The 21,274-nt window shown below is 51.8% G+C and overlaps 2 protein-coding genes across 6 annotated transcripts; one reads left to right on the top strand and one right to left on the bottom strand.

Moving 5' to 3' along the window:
• Window positions 1–638: 638 nt before the first annotated feature.
• On the bottom strand, window positions 639–3,757 carry Gpr3 (G protein-coupled receptor 3). The gene is made up of 2 exons (XM_005079647.4): window positions 3,646–3,757; window positions 639–2,600 (listed from the first exon to the last, which is right to left on the bottom strand). The coding sequence occupies exon 2, from the start codon at window positions 2,593–2,595 to the stop codon at window positions 1,636–1,638; it is 960 nt and encodes a 319-aa protein (XP_005079704.2). The 5' UTR covers window positions 2,596–2,600; window positions 3,646–3,757; the 3' UTR covers window positions 639–1,635.
• On the top strand, window positions 3,089–19,824 carry Cd164l2 (CD164 molecule like 2). Of its 5 annotated transcripts, none has more exons than XM_040756420.1 (7): window positions 3,089–3,706; window positions 9,218–9,327; window positions 13,726–13,887; window positions 13,982–14,053; window positions 14,484–14,528; window positions 16,058–16,202; window positions 16,462–16,719. In XM_040756420.1, exons 1-7 carry the CDS (start codon window positions 3,492–3,494, stop codon window positions 16,475–16,477), a joined length of 765 nt encoding a protein of 254 aa, XP_040612354.1. In that variant the 5' UTR covers window positions 3,089–3,491; the 3' UTR covers window positions 16,478–16,719. The 5 variants fall into 5 exon arrangements, with proteins under 5 accessions (XP_040612354.1, XP_040612355.1, XP_040612358.1 ...); XM_040756421.1 differs by lacking the exon at window positions 16,462–16,719 and adding an exon at window positions 16,726–17,052 and having other exon boundaries at window positions 3,092–3,706; XM_040756424.1 differs by lacking the exon at window positions 16,462–16,719 and adding an exon at window positions 19,270–19,824 and having other exon boundaries at window positions 3,095–3,344.
• Window positions 19,825–21,274: the final 1,450 nt, after the last annotated feature.

Raw genomic sequence — 21,274 nt, 5'->3', positions numbered from 1 at the left:
GAAAAGCTTTACCAGCTCCACAGTGACCAGACCCCATGTGATCATCTCCCAGATGTGAGCCACTGGCCCCTAAGGATATAAGGCAAGGTCCGGAAGGTTCTAAGCCCCATGGCCAGTTAAAAAAAAAAAGAAATGAGAAGTGATTACCCAGGGGACTGAACACAGATTTGGAAAACAGATGTTCTAGATTTGAATATTGGTCTTGTATTTCCTAGCTATGTGACCTTAGCCTCAGTATTCTCATGAAGATCAAATGGAGACAATATTATCTGTGCCGAGATGTTGGTTAGGTATATACAGTACCCTTAGCACAATGTCTTGCTGGGAGAAAACACTGTTGAAAGGAAGCTATTACTGTGAAGAGAACTTGCAGGCTAGAAACATGTTCTGCATACCTGAGCCCTGAACTAGCTACTGTGGACAGACAGTAATACCTCAATCTAAGAGGAGTCTAATATCCTGGTCCCTGTCCCTGGGTACTGAAATTTGCAAGTTGGTATCCAGGGTCTGGTCGGAGGGGCCCTGACATCTTGCAGTGTCAGCCACACTCTACTCTGTGTCTCTAGTTTCCCAGATTCCTTAGGGAGTCCTGCTATCCTGGCTCAATGCCACACCATGCATATGCACAGACACAAATATTTATCAAAAAATCGTTTTTTATTGAGTAGAGTTGGGAACTGGGCAGGAATGCACTGGGGACCGTACCCCTATTGGCAGAGGGGTGGGGTATTGGCTCTTGTCCCGCATCCTCTAGGGCACCTCAGGGTAAGAGGCCTGGCCCCCAGGCCATGGCTGTGGCGCTGAAAGCCAGGCTGAAGAGATGGGGGTGCGTTTTACAGTCCCGACTACCTCGTCGGTTGCAATTCCCCCAAATGGCCACCAGAGGGAGGCCGGGCCTCAGCGCAGAGGAATTCTCGGTTACTCAGGTGATGGCTTCTTAAAAAATTAAAAAAACCAGAGGCTGGTGTGTTCCTCCTGCAAACCCGAGCAATGCGGGCCTGGGGAGGAGGCTCTGGTTTCTATGATCTCTCTGATAAAAAATAAGCAAAAATAACAAAATACATTGTTTTTCTTTCTCCATCCCCACTCTGGGAACTGAGGTCAAAAACAGGGACAAGGGGGCTGAGGACACCCTGGCACATACTAGATTTCAAAGTGTGGGTCTCTTTTTTTCCCTTATCACCCATAAGTGAATTTATAAATAAATACATAATAAATAAATAAATATACTTTCTTTGTATGTTCACATATAGAGTGATAAATCTTTCCTGTAGGCAACTAAGTGATTAACCTCTCTGAATTCTGAACTTTCAAAATTCAAAACTAAAGTGACATGGTCAAGGTCAAGTTTCAGGGAAGGAAGATCATGGACTTGGAATGGTGCTGTAAAATTCCCAGCATTCTGGAATTGCAAACCACTTGGAACCACCATCTGGAACATTCTAGAACCATGCAGCCAGCTGGGCTGGGGCCCTGACGGAATCTTGAACAAAATCCTAAAACACCCAATGTCTTAGAACTCCAGAACCAGCTGGGTCTTAAGGGTGTGGAGCTGGGAGTTTGGGACTAAGCCCTGGTGGGCCTGATATTCTGAAATTCTGTAGTAGTCAAAGCCACACAACCACCAGGATGAAACTAGACATCACTAGGGGACCGGGACCGGAAGGGAATCTTGGAAGTAGAGCAGCAGCAGCAGATGGCCCACAGCACCTTCTGCACGTCCTGGTTGCGGAAGGCGTAGATGACCGGGTTGATCATGGAGTTGTAGGTGGCCGGGAGCAGGGTTAGATAGGTGTAGAGATACGGAGAGTCGGCGTCTCCCAGGAGGCAGTAGACAGTGAAGGGCAACCAGCAGGCAGCAAAGGCGCCAAGCACCACAGCCAGCGTGGCGATGCCCCTGCGGGTGGCCACGTAGTGAGAGGCAGGCAGCAGGTGTCGTTGGAGGGCAATCTGCTGGGCATGGCGGCAGACGATGCGGCAGATCTGGGCATACAGCTGCAGCATGACGCCAAACACCATGAAGAAGGCGATGGCCAGGACCACCAGATGGTTCTTGGAGAGTGGATAGACCACTCCACAGGTGGTCAGGCCATCCCGGCAGTTCCAGGCCAGCACAGGAACCAGCCCCAGGCCCAGGGCACCCACCCACACCAGGGCCAGCATCACATAGGTCCGGGTTACTGTTGTCTCTGAGTAATAGGTGAGGGCGTTGTACAGGGAAAGGTAGCGGTCTATAGTGATGGCCAGCAGGCTGCCAATGCTGGCAGTAAAGGCCATTGCTAGCACGCCAACCAGCACCAAGCTCATCTCTTGCGAGCCAATGCAGAAGACAGCGGCAAAGTACAGGACCAGGCCCAGGCCTGCCAGCAGGTCTGCTACGGCCAAGCTACCCACCAGCAGGAACATGGGGGCACGGAAGGCGGGCGTGCCCACGATGATGGCCACCACCAGTGCGTTCTCACAGGACACCAGGGTGCCTGAGATGCACAGCCCCACATCCCAGGCCTTGGGAGAGGGCAGCAGTGTAGCTGGGGCTGTGGGTTCCTCTGCTGGGTCCACACTGCTCACATTGGCGCTGCCTGCACCCCACATCATGGAACCTGTAGAAGAAAAGCCCTATGAGACACTGGCAGGCCTGCATCCCGAAGGACGCCCCTGGGGGAGAGATACCTCTCAGGATAACAGGTAGGGTACCAACGCCCTGTCCCCCGATCCCCAGTTCATGTCCTGTCCTCTGACACCTCCAGGCCTCTGCAGGGCCCCTTTTCCTGCCACCTCTTCCCTGTGTCTCTTCACCCTCCTTCCCATTCCTATTAGTGGCAAAGCCCTGTTTGCCACGTGTGGTCAGAGAAGTGGACACTCCCGCCTACCATAAATGAGTGGGGAACCACAGGATTCAAGGTGAACCTTAAAAAGGCTCATGACTAGGGGAGGGAAACGTGTCAAGAAGGAGGGCAGTCAGCTCCCTCCCATCAGAGATGATGACTCTGTTCCTGAAGCTCCCAGACCCCTCACGATTCGCAGCACTGCCGGCCTCAGGCTCCGCCCCCAGGCAAAGCCGGTGCAGCTTTTTGCCAGCCCCCAATCGACATTCCTAGGGTAACACCTGGGAAGTCATTTCCCTCATTTCCCCTACACTCTCTTCCAGACTTCGGTCTCCGGACAGACCCCCTTTCTCCACCTAACCTCTGGGTCTCCGCGGCAGACACCCCCTGGTGGAAGCCTGGATTCCTGAGTCAGACCCCTCCTCCTGCTGGGACACCTGGATCTTGGGCCTGACTCCGCCTCCTGCCTTGGATAGCTGAATCCCTAAATAAGACACCTCCCGCTGCTCGGACGCCCAGGTGCCCGACCCAGATGCCTCATGCTCTTTCAACCTCAGATAAGTGCTGGTCCCTCCAGGGCCTCTGGTCCCGCAGGAATGCTCGCCGTTTGCCGGGTCACCCCATCACACCGCTCGAGCATCCCACCACTTGGGGAGCCGCGTGCTAATGCAGAATCTGCTAGTCCAGAATCCCAGCTACGACCTCCGGACCCTGAGCAGACGCCAGCAGCCTTCCTCCGGCCCAGCGCCCCTGCACCCTGCCCCTGCACCCTGCGCGTCCTCCCAGTCTCTGGGTACCCGTGGTAGGGCCCACTACTCACCGCTCAGGACCGGACGCGGCTGGGCCGCGGGGAGCCTCCACTCAGGTCCTGGCAGGGCAAGGTGTGTGAGGACCCCAAGAAGCCCCCGCGGCCGCGGGAGACGCGGCGTGAGTCACCCTGCCCCGCCCCGCCCCCGGCCACCGGTTCGGTGACGTCAGAAGCCCAGTGGGCCAATGGGCGCTGCGCGCTGGAGCGCAGCGCAGGATGCGCGGCATAGTAATGAGGCCTCGCGCCGCCCGCTCCCCCATTCATAAAAAGTGACCGTGGCCGCGGCCCCGCCCCCTCTGGAGTCGGCCCGCGCTGTCCTTGACGCGGCGCCCTCTGCGGGTCGGGGGCTTTGGGGGCGCTAGCGGGAGAGCCTCAGAAAAGACTCAGGGAGGCCACAGAGGATGTAGGACGGGGACAAGGGGCCGGGGTAGCCTGCGGGGGTGACGAGCACCCTCGGGTGTCAGAAATTAGCTGACATAAGACAGGTGATGGGGCTGAATGGGCGTCCCCGGTGAGGATGACAGGCTTTGCCTCTGATAGGGCCCCGGGGTGACAGTGACAGCAGCATGAGAGAGGTGGGTGGCTGTGACGGTATGAGCGTGGTGACAGGATCTTGGAGGACGGTGGCTGTGGGACGTTGACGGTGGGGGAAGGATAGGGCTCTTAGGGCAGCACTGTCAGCAATGACTACAGCTTGATGAAGCTCGGGGACCCCAGGGTCTCAGAGGTGGTGACAATGCTTTGGAGATGAGCATTCGGGAGAAAGAACTTCAGGTCACTGTGACCCTGTCAAGGGATGAAGGACTGAGGTGACAGAGCGAAGCGAGGACTGTGGGGTCCCGGGATGAAGATCGAACGGCATGCGGTGGCCCCGAGTGAGGGAGCAGGGTAGGGGTCTGACTGGACGGTGACCCAGCAGGGAAGTTGCTGCCAGGACGGGTCCCGTGATGCTGGGCTTGGGATAAGGAGCTCGGTGACGTCACTTATGTAGGCCAATAGCGTCCTCGCAGCACGGGAGGGTGTGCCTGGCAAGATTTCAAAATCTGAATTATTTATTCAAGGATCTGGAAAGCCAGAGCGGGGAGGTCGAGGTGGGGGGGTCACTTCCCCGAAGCAGCGGGAGATAGGGAGCCGGGAAGAACTTGGAAACAGAAGGACTGGGCAGCTCCATGCTCAGAGCAGCCTCTGAGAGCGCCCAGCTTAGGTACCCCAGGGGTGGGGCAGGGGGAACACTTCTTCCCCAACCCTACCTGCCCCGTGCCTAGGAAAACGCCCCATTAGTAACTCTCCTGACCCCAGTACCAGTCCTGCCCCCTCTCTCTTTGATCCTTTCTGGAACATTCAAAACTATAGGATGGTGATAGGAGTCAGGTTAGGGTGTGAGGCTGAGGAAAGGGAGGCCGAGAGGCAGGGAAAAACAGCACACCGTTACAGAACCAGGGCTGAGGAGAAAGGCACATTTTGGGTCGAATACGGTGAGTTCAGCCGGTAGGAATAGACAAGCAAGCTTCGAACCCTAATCCCTCTCATTTCGTGTGTGACTGAGTTTCCCAGGCTGAGCCTGTGTTCTTCACTTCTAAAATAGTGACATCAGTGCCCACTGGGGACTGTTAGGAGGCGTTGGGTCCATTATGAGCACTGGCTATGTATTGGCTGTCAGTGGTATATTTGGTCAGTGGAGGACCCCAGAGAAGCATAGATGGGCAATAAGAAAATGAAGTGTTAAAAATTAATTAATTAAACTTTTTAAAAAGGAAGAATACAATGAAGAGTGGTGACAGGAAGCTCTGCCTTTGAGGGACCAGCTAGACGAGACTCTCCTGTTGTAGGCTCTTTGCATGGCTGGCTTCCTCTAGAGTGTGGCTTTTAGCCACTCCTTCCCAAACAGGCTCCCTGACCCCTATCACAGATGGCCAGCTAACCCTGTCCCTGCCCCTCCCCTCCTCTGTTCCTTAGGTTTTAGGGCATTCAGGACTCTTAAAACAAAATACTCAGAGCCAGGCATGGTAGTGCACGCCTTTGATCCCAGCACTTAGGAAGCAGAGGCAGGTGGATCTCTGTGAGTCGAGACCGGTCTGGTCTACAAAGCAAGTTCCGGGACAGCTTCCAAAGTCACAGAGAAATCCTGTCAAAAACCAAACAAACAAACAAACAACAGCAACACCGAAAATCATTTTCCAGGTGGTGGTGGTGCATCTCTTTAATTACAGCACTCGAGAGGCAGAGGCAGGTGGATCTCTGTGAGTTCAATGACAGCCTGGTCTACAGATTGAGTTCTAGGAGAGCCAAGGCTACACAGAGAAACTATCATGAAAAACCAAAACTAAACAAACAAAAAACTCACTCATATATAGGTAAAATAATAAATATCTAAAAAAATGACAGAGAGAGACCAGGAGAGTGATAGTAGGGGTGTGTCCTGAGAGAAGAGAGTACCCGAGACTTGGGTCTCAGAAGGGGGCAGGAACGAGGTGGCATTGGGATGAAAGAAAGTGGCGTATGAGAGACACCTGCCCTTCTGGATGGCTGTTTGGAAGCTCACTGGTGTGCTGGGAGAACCAGTTACCAGGTACGGGGCACACACTCAGAATCTCAGCGCGTGGGAGGCAAAGGTCATCCTGAGATCCTATCACTGCAGGTGACGTCTTCAAAGATGTCCTGTTGTCACTCCAACACTGGCCTTTGAATTCTTATTTTGTCCATCTGTCCCTACAGCTGTTTCCTTTCTTTTTTTTTTAATACTTTTTTTAACTTACCTTTATTTCATGCACATTGGTGTTTTTCTTGCATGTAAGTCTATGTGAGGCTATCAGATCCTCTGGAACTGGAGTTACAGACAGTGGTGAGCTGCCATGTGGGTGTTGAGAATTGATCCCAGGTCCTCCGGAAGGGCAGCCAGTGCTCTTAAACACTGAGCCATCTCTCCAGTTGATATTTTCTTTTTTTAAATATTTTTTTGCTGCTGGGCAGTGGTGACACAGACCTTTAATCCCAAGCACTTTGGAGGCAGAGGCTGAGTTCTAGACCAGCCTGGTCTATAGAGACAGTTTCAGGACATCCAGGGCTACACAGAGAAAAGTTGTATTAAAAAGATTGTTGGTTTTTGTTTTTTGTTTTTTTTGAGACAGGGTTTCTCTGTATTGTTCTGGAGGCTGTCCTGGAACTCACTCTGTTGACCAGGCTGGCCTTGAACTCACAGAGATTCGCCTTTCTCTGTCTCCCGATTGCTAGGATTAAAGACATGTGCCACCAACGCTCAGCCAAGATTGTTGTTTTTATTTATGCATATGCATGTGTTTCTAGGTTGAGTGTATGCATAGGTACTCAAAGGGACCAGAAGATAGTATCACAACCCTTGGAGCTGCCCAGAGTGAGTGTTGGGTCTTATAGAAGAACATATATATAAGTGTTTATTTATAACTGTTGAGCTATTTCTCTAGAGCCTGTCTCCTCCCATCCCCATCCTATCCTTGCCCCCACCATCCCCAACCCTAGCTGTTTTTTTCTTTTTTTTTTTTTAAGATTTATTTATTTATTACAGATACAGTTTGTCTACATGCCAGATGAGGCATGCACCAGATTGAATTGTAGATGGTTGTGAGACACCATGTGGTTGCTGGGAATTGAACTCAGGACCTCTGGAAGAGCAGTCAGTGCTCTTAAACTCTGAGCCATCTCTCCAGCCCCTGTTTTTTTTTTTTCTTAAGATTTTATTTATTATGTATACTGTCTTATGTTTGCATGTGCTCTGTAGGCCAGCAGAGGGCACCAGACCTCATTCAAGGTGGTTGTGAACCACCATGTGGTTGCCAGGAATTGAACTCATGACCTCAGGAAGAGCAGCCAGTGCTCTTAACCACTCTCCAGCCCCACCCCAGCTGTTTTTTTTTTTTTTTGGTCTTTACAAGACAGGGTTTCTCTGTATTGTTTCAGAGGCTATCGGTCCAGCCTGGCCTCGAACGCACAAAGATCCGCCTGCCTCTGCCTCCCGAGTGCTGGGATTAAAGGCGTGCGCCACCACCGCCCGGCTCCCAGCTGTTTTTTTTTAAATCTTTGGTTCATACAGGCCATATCCTGCAATTTATGTTTGAATTAATCTTTCTTTATAGAATAATCATGACCTTCACCCAAGCAAGCTGTGTCCCCCAGTGTCCCCAAAACCCTGCCACCAAAATTGGTTCTGAATCCAAATATGAAGATGACATCCTGTGTGGTCTTGGACATTTGGGCTAGTTGTCTTCAAATTTCTGTCTTAGTGACAGTTATCCCAGAGTGTAGACATTAACGACCATTTGTTTCTGCGGAAGAAGGCAGATGGCCATGAACTTCCTCATTTGCATGTCACTGCGGACTTTATGGTGAAAGTTGCCTTTCTGACTGCCAGGGAGGGAAAGTGTGAGGGTGTTTCTAACTTGAGACCACTTGGAGACTCAAAGATTGAGTGGTGCAATTGATTTCCACATGTGTGCTCTCTCAGGCACCAAAGTGTGTGTGTGTGTGTGTGCGTGCGCGTGCGTGCGTGCGTGCATGTGTGTGCATGTGCGTGTGCACGCCATCCTGTAGAGCAGACTCAGACTTGTGGGAATCCTCCTCAGCTGGAGTTATTGCTGAGCCACCACACCCAGCTAAGGTCGCTCTTAAGTGCTCTCTCCGCCCTGAGACCTCTCTCTCCGGGGGAAGGGCAGCCCTTCTTCCTCCCATCTCCTACTTCCCCACCACCAACTCATGTGCCCATCTTTCCAACCAGCAATCCTACAAAGTTAAGGGACAGAGCCTACGTTTCATAGAAGCCAAGAAACTCACCCAAAATCACAATGTGAGTAGCAGAACTGGGCTGTGAATCAATGACCAAGTCCAAGATGCTTCCCACTCACCCTCTCCCAAAAAGGGGCTGAGTGAAGTCATCTCACTGACAAACCTGCAGTTCCTCAGGTAGCCACCAGATGGCTATGAGCTTCCCTGTCCAGGTGAAACCTTTATTTTATTTTATTTTATTTTATTTAATATCCAAGGCTGACCTCAGACTTGAACTTTTAATCTTCCTCCTTCACCTCCAGAGTTCTGGTATTACAGGCAGGCACCTCCACACATGGTTTCATGTGGTGCAGGGGACCAAATCCAGGCTGCTTACATGCTAAACAAGCATTCTACCATGTGAACTGACACATGCAGACCCCGGTGAAGCTTTCCTTACTTCTGTCTTCTCTACCAACCCGGGGATCTTTGCCTTAAATCCAAAGAGAGGGACGTGTGTGTCTGCCCATGTATGTTTGAGAATCACAGAAAGTCAGTCTCCATTCTGGCATTGTCCAAAATTCAGAGACTGGATGGTTACACACACACACACACACACACACACACACACACACACACACACACACACCGAGTCTGGTACCCTCTGAGGCATTAAGAGGGCATCAGATCCTTTAGAACTGGAGCTATTGCAGGCTCTGAGCTGTAGGCGTTAGGAATTGAACCCAGGTCCAGTGCTGGGGTCTGGGGGTGGGGTGGAGGACAGGGAATACTCAGGCCATACTCCTGTGTTTTCCACCTTCATTTACATTGAGTATTTGCTATTTGACAGACCCAGAGAAAAATACTGCAGTGAACAAAGACCATTGCCTTCTTCCAAGAATTCCTATCTTAACAGACAGAAACGGACAGTGCACAAAGAGAGGCCGAATATGACATCAGGTACATGAGGGTTCCTTGAGGGTCTCACAGAGCAGCGGGCTGGGCACACATGCACACAGACAATGGGACAGGAGAGCTAATTAGCATCTACTTTCTCCTGTGTGCAGGGGGGTTGCCCGGGAAGAAGAAAGTCATGGCTCTGTCGTTGTGGAGAATGATGTAGACCAGGAGACAAATGGGCAGTTAATTATGCATTGGATACACGCTCCAAAGCCAAGCAGGTGCTGGCACATAGAATAACTGGAGAGACCTTTTCAGTAGCGAGATTAGGAAATGAGTCACTTGAAGAGGGAACAGATGAGGTTGACTTTCCATGACGGGGCACAGCAAGTAGCCAGTCCCCCAGGAGGGCAAGAGTATGAGGACCAGAGGGGAGGCTGGATGAACAGAGAAGCCAAGTGAGCACAGGCTGAGCCCAGAAGGCATCAGGAGACTCCGGCGGGTGATGGACAGCCATGAACTGGAAGGCTCTGGTGGCTTGAGGGGGTGGTAGGATCTGGGTGGTTCTTCTCCAAGAACCATTCTCAGTGGTGGCTCACTTAGCTAGACACATGGAACCAAGGGTAGAGAGCTTGGATAAAGGCAAGGAGAACGCCTTGCTATCGAAGAAGTGAGACCAGATTGGGCAAAGCTTGAGACAAGCAAGATACACCAAGTCAGGAGTTCAAGGGTTCCCTATGGAGGACAAGTCATGATGACAAGGGGCTAACTGAGAGAGATGTGGATATCTGTGTGAGGGCCAGCTCAGGGAGGGACCATAGGGCAGGGCCCAGGAGACATGGGGAGATGGAGTCTAAGGATTTCAGCTGGGGGCAAGGATGGGGTAAAGCAGTAGTGAGATCCAACCTGGGTGATTGGTGGCAGTAAGAAGGGCAGAGAGCATAGGGCTCTCCTGTGTGGAGGACAGGAGACAGAGGCCTAACGACACTCAGGTGGAGGTGCACAGGAGACAGGGACATCCCCACCCCCAGGAGGCCCCGCTGAGTTGTAACTTCCCCTGAGAAGCTGCCAACTGAAAATGACACAGCCCATGCCATGGGGCATTAGCTTAGTAGCTCTGATTAGAATTTATTTTACAGCTGGGTGTTGGTGGCACACGCCTTTAATCCCAGCACTCAGGAGGCAAAGGCAGGTGGATCTCTGTGAGTTTGAAGCCAGCCTGGTCTACAGAGTGAGTACCAGGACAGCTTCCAAAACAATACAGAGAAACCCTGTCTTGAAAAAGACAACAACAACAACAACAAAAAGAATTTTATTTTACATATTGTTGGTAAGAAAGGGCTACCAGGGCTGGAGCGATGGTTCAGTGGTTTAGAGTTGTGGTTGTCCTTCCTGAGGAGGACTGAGGTTCGATCCCCAGCAACCTCACAGAAGCACACAGCCTTTTATTAATTTTGTTGTTGTTGTTTTGAGCAGAGTCTCTTTATGTGGCCCTGGCTGTCCTGGAACTCACTCTATAGACCAGGCTGGCCTCAAACTCCCAGAGATCCACTTGCCTCTGCCCTCCAAGGGCTGGTATTAAAGGCTTGCACTATGACCATCTGGCCTGGTTCACCTTTTATAACTCTAGTTCTAGAGGATCCAATACCCCTGTCTGCCCTCTGAGGGCACCAGGCATGCACATGGTACACAAACATACATGGGCACACAGACACAAATGTAGATTTAATACTTGTACCCCTAAAACAAAATTTTTAATTAAAAAGGGTGTCACTAATTTTTCAAGCTGTTTTTCATAGGTGTGGTAGAGCCATAGCAGGACTGGTATGAAGGTAGAGACTAGAGATTTGTTGGTTATTGTTGTTGTGAGGTTCAAATTCAGGGCCATGCAATTTTAAGCAAGTGGTTTATTGTTGAACTACATCTCCAGCCCCCCCACCCCACCTTTGATTAGGGTCTTGTGATGTAGCCCAAGTTGACTTAAAACCCACAATCCTCCTGCCCCAGCCTCCCAAGTGACAGGGTGGCAGATATGTTCTCCTTTGATATATATATATATATGGGTGGATAGTTTGCCTGAATGTATGTATGTGCACCACTTTCATGCCTGGTGCCTGTGGAGGCCAGAAGAGGGCACTGGATTCCCTGGAACTAGAGTTATAGATGGTTGTAAGTCACCATGTGGTGCTGGGAATCAAAGCCAGGTCCTCTGGAAGAGTAACCAATGCTCTTATTACCTCAACATCTCTCTAGTACCCCGCCTTGTGTGTGTGTTGTTTTGTTTTGAGACAGGGTCTCTTTATGTTACCCGGGCTGTCCTGGAACTTTTTATGTAGTAATCAGGCTGTTCTCAGACTCACAGAGATCTGACTACCTCTATCTTCAGAGTGCTGGGATTGAAGACAAGTGGCCCTATGTGTGGTTAGCCCTGCCCTTTTTAAGGCAGAGGTCTTTAGCTAGGCTGGCCTCTAACTCCCTCTGTAGCGGAGGATGGTCTTGACCTTCTGATCCTTTTGTTGTCACAGCCCAAATTCTGGGATTACACTCATGGACTACCGATCTATTTTGTGCAGTGCTGGGGACCCAGCCTGGGACTTCATGCACACTAGACAAGCATTCTACAAAGTGAGTCACATCCCTAGCCCTACACGCTGGTGTTTAAGGGGAGGTGTGACCACAGAAGAAGAACCCAGATGATCCCAGGAGAGGACAGACTCAGGCACTGGCCTAAGACAGCCACAGTGATTGAGGAGGAGTGGGGGAGGAGGAGAGGCTCCCTGAAAAGGGACTGAGAAATGACTACAGAGAACAGGACAGGAGAGAGTCATGAGGAAGATCCCCAAAGGCCCAGTGATCTAGCAATAGTGCCACCTTTGACCTAGAGATGTGAGGACGGGAGAAAGAACACAACACCGTGACCGAGAATGGGCAGCCAAAGCTGAGGGGTAGCTGAGTCCTGGCTCATCCTTCAAAATGCCAGAGTGTGAGCCGGGCGTAGGTGGCGCACGCCTTTAATCCCAGCACTTGGGAGGCAGAGGCAGGCGGATCTCTGTGAGTTCAAGACCAGCCTGGTCTACAGAGTGAGTTCCAGGACAGACTCCAAAGCAATACAGAGAAACTCTGTGTCGAGAAAACAAAAAACCAAAACCAAAACCAAACAAAACAAAAAAACAAAACAAAACCAAAAGCAGCCAAAGTGCGTATGCTATATGGTCTGGCCTGAATCAAGTCCAGATTTTACCATTGTGGATTCAGACTCGTCACTAACCTATTCCAAACCTCACCTGTGAAGCAGGATTAACAACAGTCTCTAGACAGTGGCATACACCTTTAATCCCAGCCCTGGTCTACAATAGTGAGTTCTGGGACAGCCAGGGTTACACAGTGGTCCCCTAAAAACTCACCAAACTACACAGAAACCCTGTCCTGAAAAGCCAAAACAAAAAACAAAAAAACAAAAACAAAACCCAAAACAAAAACAACAACCAAAAAAACTCACCAAAACACAGTTGCTATGCTGGCAACCCTGGCCTAGTCTCACAGAGATCCACCTGCCTCTGCCTCTCAAATGCTGGGATTAAGGAGTGTGCCACAACAGTCAGTTGAGCATCTATCTGTACTTCTTTCTTTTATTGTTGTTTGTTTTTCGAGACAGGATTTCTCTATAGCTTTGGAGCCTGTCTTGTAACTCTCCCTGTAGACCAAGCTGGCTTCGAACTCAAGAGATCTGCTTGCCTCTGCCTCCGAAGTGCTGGGGAATTAAATTCATGTGCCACCATTGCTCGGCTGCCTTCCGTGACCCGGCGGAGCCCCACCCCTCTTATTAAGCCCCGCCCCAAATCGCCCACCACAAGATCCCCTCTTCTCTGGCTGGGTCTTCTCTGACTCTGCTTGCAGAGCCAAGCTCTCCCTGAACCCTCCTACCGGTCACACCCACTAACCACGCCCCGGCCTGACCACGCCCCCGTTGCCCAGGTCTCACTCTGGCAAGCTCGGGCGAGTGGCGTCAAGAAAGGACGTGCCACACCAGCCGTCCCAGCCCCGCGCCCATGGCCGCACCCGGACCCCGCGTCTTGCGTGCTGCTCTCTGCGGCGGTTGCCTCCTCCTGTGTGCCCAGCTGGTTATAGCTGGTAACGCTGGGCAGAATCTGACTAGGGGGCAAGGCAGGGGCAGGTGGGACAGGCACTTCCCTTTAGCTTCCTGTTTCTGCACGTATAGGCTTGGAGGAGGGAACTTTTCCGATGTCTGCAGGGCTCCAGGAGTGTGTTAAAACCATAGGTTCTAGGAGACGTAGGTGGGTGTCTGGAGGAGGTGACTCCAAACGCCCTTGGGAACTTCGGGAGTAGGTAAAGGAAGTTTTGGGGGTCTGGAGAGAGTAAGGGGCGGGAGCCGCTGTCGTGGAGGAGGTGCTGCAGCTTGGTACCTGGCTTCCTTCCCATTCCCACCCCCTCTCTCAGGTAAAGGGGCGCGAGGCTTTGGGAGGGGAGCCTTGATCCGCCTGAACATCTGGCCTACTGCCCAAGGGGGCTGCAACCACCTGCGACATTGTGAACGCTGTGTGGACAGAGCCCACAACCTCTCCATCTGCGTCTGGCAGCAATGTGGGCCAGACGAGCCAGGTTTGTAGTTGGGTCCTCCCGGAATTCATCCTCCCGTCTGTACCCCCCCCCCAGCTTTCTCCTCAGACCTCTTCCCTGCTCCTTCTTCCACCAGGGCATTGTGTGGCCCAAGCTGAGGTGCTCAAAGAGGGTTGCTCTCTCTACAACCGTTCAGAGTCGTGCCCAGGTAAGGGAGATCACTCTAAGCCGACGTGAAGGGAGGGGAGTGAGGTGACCCCAGCCACAGCCTGCTTCCGGGAGGTACTAACTTGGCTCAGGGAGTGGGCTGCATCCACGAACAGCTGGGTGCTTGTCCACAAACAATTGTACCCTGCCTTGCCTGGTGTCCTAGCTATAAATTGACCCAGGTGTGTCCAGGGGTAAGGGGAGCTAGCACTGTGTGAAGTAAGGCACAGCGAGGTCTTTGGGATGGAGGGATCTTCCTGAAGCAAGTGGCATCAGACAGAGATGGTACAGAGGAGGGGGCGGGGTGACTAGTCGTGAGTGGAGGGGGAGGGGGTGTGCTCCCACTGAGTGGGAGGTGGGTCCAGCTACTGACCCAGGCTAGGTTCCTAATAGGAGAGAGCCGGTTCATCTTGGATCCCCTGTCTCCTCAGCTTCCCACCACCATCCCACCCGTGAACCAGAGATGAGCACAACAGGTAGGGTCGTCCCCGGGGAATGGTGGTAGGGCAGTGGCAGAAGGGAAAGGCAGCATGGTCACAGGCACTGACTGACATACTCCGTGACCTCAGTCCTCTGAGTTCCCTACACCTGAAGGCAAGGACGGACCCTAGCCTCACAGTGCCTCGAGGATTTATGAGGCTGTGTAAGGCCCACTCCGCTGCCTGATGCATCTGCATCCAAAGCTCTCAGGAAATGGCAGCTTTGTCACCGGTTCTGGGAACTCAGGGTGACCCCTCCGGATCCGTGCTTGGAGCTGAGGAGGTGTGGCTCCAGTTGCTAAGAGATGCCTGCAGTGAGCACCTGCTGCAAGCTGAGGGCCCCAAAGTGGGCTCCCAGCAGAGCAGGGGAGGAACCCCAATCTGCCTCTAGGTCCCCACTCCCCCTCCGAGGCCTGGAGGCCACTAAACTTAGCCAGGATGGCTGAAGAGGCTCTTGGTTAATTAAAGCCGGAAACTGATCTTAAAGAGTAAATTATTGATGGTTCAGCTCCCTCGGCTTGAGCCCTGATCTGCCGTGCCCAGCTCTCTTCCCCAGCATCCTCTGCAGCTCCCAGCTGCAGCCACAGCAGGGCCGTCCTTCCGACTCTGTGTCCTTAGACTCTGCACTGTCCATGTCCTCTGGGAAGGAGACCCTGTTCCCAGTTTGGCCCCTTGTCCATTGTCCCAGAATGATCTTCCACTTAGCAGTGTTTTCCTGCCCTGGGCACCTGGCCCAGGGCCTGAAATCAAATCCCTGGTGGGAACTGATGGTAATGTGGTCCAACTGGTAGCTACTGAAGCCTGGACTAGTATCTCAGTGCTAAGGCCTTTCCTGCCAAGGGCGAAGGGCAGGGGAAGGGGTCAGGGGAGGCCTGGCCCATTGTTTGGTCTTCACTTGCCTCTGTAGGGTGCTGGGCCTGGGCTTCCACCTCCCCTCTGTTCCTTCCTCTCTTGGTGGGGACTCTAGGCTAGAAGTCCTGAAGGACTCTGTGCCATTTTATCTGTGCTCCAAGCCCGGTGCCCTTAGCTGAAGGAGGTCTGGTGACTGAGTCCCAGGTCCATCCTTCCTCTACTGGGCTACAGAGGGGCAGGAAGGGTGCAGGAGCACTTGATCACTGTTAGTTCCATGTGACCAGGAGGCCTGGTGAGGGTGTGTGTGACACAAAGGTATGGGGCCACCCAGGAACAGGGCTGGACAAGGTCCACCCTTCCCAGCCTCAACTATCCCTTCCACCAGCTTGCAGGGTTTGAAGAGTCCAAGATGGACTGACCTCCCCACTGTGTGTGTGTGTGTGTGTGTGTGTGTGTGTGTGTGTGTGTGTGTGTGTGTGTGTGTCGAACCTATGGCCTCACTAGACAAGTTAGGCAAGGGACCACCACTGAGCTACACTCCAATCCCTCAACTGGACTTCAGAGCCTGGTAGTAAGGGCCCATTCTTGGGGATTAAAGGAAGCCTCAAGGTGTCAGCTGTGGGATCTGGCTCCACGGTGGCCTGTTGTAACCTCTACCCTGCCTCACCCTGCAGGGACTCCCCCAGCCCCTGAAGCCCACAGCCCAGGTTTTGACGGAGCCAGCTTCATCGGGGGCGTTGTGCTGGTGCTGAGTCTGCAAGCAACTGCCTTCTTTGTGGTGCGCTTCCTCAAGGCCAAGGACAGCACTTACCAGACACTGTGAGTACAAGGCCAGCAGCAGGGCCCAGCTGCCTTCCCGACTCCCTCCTGCTTGGCAACCCGGCAGTGTTTCTCTATGGGGTGGTCCTAAAGACAATGACTACCCTCCCAGCATCCTCCATGGGATGCAATACCCCTTCTTTCTCTAGCTGAGGTTCCCCTGCTAGATGTTGGGTGGGACCGGGACTCAGCCTTCAGAGTTCCATGTCTGAGGGTCCAGCTGAGCCTTTGTGTCTTTGTCTCCTCATGCTGCCAGCAGGGAAGAGAACCAGTAGGTGACAGCCCCAGGCCAGTCCTCAACCCACAGCCATCCATGGCTGCAGCTGCCAGGGCCGTGTGCACAGTGTGGTTTTCTCTGAGGAAGGGGCTGGGCCAGGTTTCTGTGTGCCTGCTGTGTGTGCTGTGGGGCCAGTTACGCAGCCTGCATTACAGCCTGCATTTACTCTTCCAGCTGTGCCTGCTCCCTGGGAAGTGGGGTGGGGGGTCCTCACCCCTGAGTGTTCTCTCTGTCTGGCCTCCACAGAATCTGACCCCAGTGGTCCTGGCTCCACCTTGAAAGAACAGAGGACCCAGAGGCCACCCTCTCGATGGCCTTACGGGCACTAGGGGTGGGACACACTTTGGCCACCAGTTTCTGGTCCCCGTAGGCACAGGGCACCGAGCAGGTTTAGGGCTGGTGGCTGACATTCTTTCCTGTCCTGGGACTGGCACCTGTATCTGGGAGCATCCTTCAACCACTTCATGGCTCATGCAGTCAGCTGGGCCGCAGCCTGGTACTTGATGTCTGCAGCTTCTCACCAACCCAGTCTGGGATCCACCCCCAAATAAAAGACCTGTTTTCCACCCATGATTCCTGGCCATGTCTTAGCCTGTATGTGAATTGGATGGGGTGAGGGAGGGATTTCTGTCTAGTACCGTTGTCTCCCTTTAAGAACTGTGGGAGGGCAGCAAGATGGCCCAGTGGGTAAAGGAGCTTACTGTGTGATCCTAACACCCGAGTTCAATCCCTGGAACCCACCCAATAGAAGGAGAGAACTGACTCCTGCAAGTTATCCTCTGACAGCGACACATGTGCACTGTGGCATGTGCCTACCCCCCAAGTAGATTTTTAAAATATTTAAATTAAAAAGTATTTTAGGGATTGGGAAGATGGCTCTGCAGTTAAGATCACGCATTGCTCTTTTTCTTTGATTTTCTTCAGACAGGGTTTCTCTGGTTGTCCTGGAACTCACTCTGTATACCAGGCTGGCTTCGAACTCACAGAGATATTCCTGCCTCTGCCTCATCCTCTGCCTCCAGAGTGCTGGGATTAAAGGTGTGCACCACCACTGCCCATGCACTTTTCTTGAAGAGGACCCTAGCTGAATGCCCAGCACTCATGCTGAACAGCTCACAGAGCGATCACAGCTTGTGTAACTCCTGCTCCAGAGCGATCACAGCTGTGTGTAACTCCTGCTCCAGAGCGATCACACACTTCTGGTCTCTGCAGGCACCTGCATTTGTGTGTATCTACCTGGACACACACATGCACATCAGTAAAAATAAAGACAAACTTTAAAAAAAGATACTTCCAAGCTAGGTACCAGGAGTCAGGTGTGGTGGTATATATCTAGCACTCGGGATCAGGAGTTCAAGGCCGGCCACAGCTATGTAGTAAGTTCTAGGATAGCTTTGGCTACATAAGGCCTCAATTTTTTTTTATTTTCAAGCCAGGCATTGTGACACATACCTGTCACTTCAGCATTTGGTAGGTAGAATTAGGACCAGGAGTTCAAGGTCATCATCAATTGCAGTGAGGATTCAAGCAACTGAGTGCAAGACCAGTCTGAATCACATGAGACCCCATCTCAAAAATAAAAATCATCACAACAAGGAATTGCATCTGGGATAGCTTTTCTCAGGTTAATCTTATTTTTATACGTGTGTATTTGTGGTGTGTGTGTCTAGTACAACTGTGTGTGTAGAGTATCTGTGCTGTGTGTGTATTGTAACTTTGTGGTGTGTGTGTGTGTGTAGCATATGTGTGTAGTGTATCTGTGTATGGGGGTGTAGTGTATCTGTGGTGTGTGTGTGTGTGTGTGTAGCATATGTGTGTAGTGTATCTGTGTGGGGTGTGTGTGTGTAGTGTGTCTGTGTGGGGTGTGTGTGTGTAGTGTATCTGTGTGGGGGGTGTGTGTGTAGTGTATCTGTGTGGGGTGTGTGTGTGTGTAGTGTATCTGTGTGGGGTGTGTGTGTGTAGTGTATCTGTGTGGGGTGTGTGTGTAGTGTATCTGTGTGGGGTGTGTGTGTAGTGCATCTGTGTGGGGCGTGTGTAGTACATCTGTGTGGGGTGTGTGTAGCATATGTATATGTGTAATCTATCTGTGTGTAGTACATGTGAGCACACAGAGCATTCACCCTGTGTGAGTATAGAAGCCAGGGAAGGAGGTTGGGTTTCTCCCTTCGTTGTTTTCCCTCTTATTGCTATAAGGCGGGTGTCTCACTGAACTGGAAGTTTGACATTTTGGCTAGCTGGTCGGGGGTTCAAATTCAGGAACTCATGTTTACACAGCAGTGGCTCTTCCCCACCGAGTACCTCCCCAGCCCTCTGTGGTATTTCTGACCCTCTTCTAGAAAGAGTATGGACACCAGCCAGGTAAGTGCTCACTCATGATGATGCCCTGGATGTTGCTACTGCTGAGTGGCACCACTGGAGAGGCTAGGCTGGGTTTGGAGTCTCAGATTTCTGACTCTAGGGTGAACAGAACACCATGATTCCTTTCTGGAAGCATCTGCTGCTCTCTCAGTCCCTAAAATTAAGCGTCTGCCCCAAAGCCAGGGGTGAGGTGGGGGTGGCGACAGGCGGGACTCTTGGGACTCTCTGGCAAGCTCGAGACTGACACTCCTGGCACTGTTCTTGCTGCCAGGCCTGTATTCGGGACTGACTTAGAACATTCCGTCCCAGCTGTGCTGGAGCTTGCAAGCTCAGCCCGTGCTGTCACGGCTCCGGGCCTCAGTTCCTTATCTGTAAAGTGGGGTGACACCTTGGTTGAATGTGGAAAGGCGGACATGACCCATTCCTCTCCAGAGCACCCAGACACCCTTCAGGAATGCAGCCTGCAATCTTTGCCCTGCCCAACCCCACCATGCTCCCATGGGGAGTCTCTGACTGAAGCTGAAGAGCCTCACAGGAACCGGGGATCCACAGGTAGTTCCAGCTGCTACTTGGCCTTGGGGCTCACCTGCCACACGTGGGTCCACCCCTGTACCCACTTCCTCCACATCCCTGCAAGGCTCACATCTATCCACTCAGGCACCAGCCTCCCCTTTGCCAGTCCTCTAGCTCCCTGAATCCCTGCCTCCTGCCATCCTGCGTTCTTCTTTCTCCAAACCTTCGCATCTGTGGTTCCTCATAGCAATTGTCCTTCCCTCAGCTCGCTCTACACGCTTGCTTTCCCGTGTCTGCCTCCTTTATCTAATTCTGACTTTTTCTTTAAAATTATTGAATGAGTTCCCGGACAACAGTGCAGTGGTGGTACACGCCTTTAATCCCAGCACCAAGAAGGCTGTGAGTTCAAGGTCAGCCTGGTCTACAGAGTGAGTTCCAGAACAGTCAGAGCTGTTACACAGAGATACCCTTTCTCAAAAACCAAAAGCCAAACAAACAAAATAAAATCTTAAAGAAAAAAATGTTGGAGTCGGGCTCCTTCCTCCATCTTTCCAAGCTGCCGTGATGACACCTTCGAATGCCCTGGCTGGTGCTCTAAGGTCACCCACAAGGCTGAAGACCTTTGTGAGGCTGTGCTCTGAAGTCACCATCTGGTCTCTAACTGTGGTAATGAAGCATGGATACCTTGGCAAATTTGAAACCACTGATGATCACGGAGCTGGGAACAGTGCTGTCAATCATACAGATAGGTTAGGCAGGAAGGAGGTGTGAGCCCCAGACCTGATGCAGCTTGTAGAAAACAGAAGAATAGTCTGCTTCTATACATCCATTCTGCTCCATTGTACCCACAACTTCAGCTGTTGCCATGGACCACGGAGAAGCAAGACAGGAAACACAGTGAGGAGAATCCCAAACAACAAACCTTGGTGGGAGGTAGGGCTGGGTGTGCTTGTGTGCATCTGTAATACAGGCAGAAGATCAGTTCAACTCCAGCCTGGGCTACATGAGACCTTGTCTTGTAAATATGTCAAAATAATGATAGTAGTAAACAAATAGGGACCAGTAAGATGGCTCAGAAGGTAAAAGCCTCGCTGGGCAGTGGTGGCACACGCCTATAATCCCAGAACTTGGGAGGTAGAAGCAGGCAGATCTTTGTGAGTTCGAGACCAGCCTGGTCTACAAGAGCTAGTTCCAGGACAACCTCCAAAGCCACAGAGAAACCCTGCCTCAACCCCACCCCACAAAAAAAGAAGGTAAAAGCCTGAGTTCAATTCCTACGCAGCTGCCCTCTGACCTCCACAAATGTCATATGGCACACACACACCCAAATAAAGAAATATATGAGCCGGGCGTTGGTGGCGTACACCTTTAATCCTAGTACTCAGGAGATAGAGGCAGGAGGATCTCTGTGAGTTTGAGGCTAGCCTGGTCTACAGAGCAAGTTCCAGGACAATCTCCAAAACAATACAGAGAAACCCTGTCTCAAAAAAAAGAAAGAAATATATGTAAAAAAATAAAGAAAGGTCTGGTGCATACTCGTAATCAGAGTTCTCAGGAGGCTGGGGAAGATGCTGAGAGTTTGAGACCAGCCCAAGTTACAGAGTGACATGGTCTCAAAAACAAAACAATGGAGTGAACAGGAGGTTTGAAGAAGAGAAGTCCCCTAGAGATGGGTGGTGGTGCTGCATGTCTTTAATCCCAGCACTCAGGAGGCAGAGGCAGGATGATCTCTGTGAGTTCGAGGCCAGCCTAGTCTACAAAGCAAGTTCCAGGATAGCTTCCAAAGTTACAGAGCAAACCCTGTCTCGGGAAAAAAAATGGTCCTCTAGGCTCATATATTTGAAAGCTTGGTCTGTTGTTGGAACTATTTGGCAAGGATTAGGAGGTGTGGCCTTGTTGGAGGAAGTGAGTCACTGGGAATGGG

This window comes from Mesocricetus auratus, unplaced genomic scaffold (genome assembly GCF_017639785.1).
Source record: "Mesocricetus auratus isolate SY011 unplaced genomic scaffold, BCM_Maur_2.0 Super-Scaffold_100014, whole genome shotgun sequence".
In the NCBI taxonomy this organism is placed as follows: Eukaryota; Metazoa; Chordata; class Mammalia; order Rodentia; family Cricetidae; genus Mesocricetus; species Mesocricetus auratus.
Note: the sequence above shows the minus strand (reverse complement) of the source record. Positions and strands in the feature narration are given on the sequence as shown.

Bases quoted from the DNA above. Each gene is read 5' to 3' on its own strand.
- Gpr3 (XM_005079647.4), bottom strand. From the start codon at position 2,595: ATGATGTGGGGTGCAGGCAGCGCCAATGTGAGCAGTGTGGACCCAGCA.
- Cd164l2 (XM_040756420.1), top strand. From the start codon at position 3,492: ATGCAGAATCTGCTAGTCCAGAATCCCAGCTACGACCTCCGGACCCTG. The intron at 13,888-13,981 runs GTTTGTAGTTGG...TTCTTCCACCAG, and splicing joins ATGTGGGCCAGACGAGCCAG to GGCATTGTGTGGCCCAAGCT. The intron at 14,054-14,483 runs GTAAGGGAGATC...CTGTCTCCTCAG, and splicing joins CCGTTCAGAGTCGTGCCCAG to CTTCCCACCACCATCCCACC.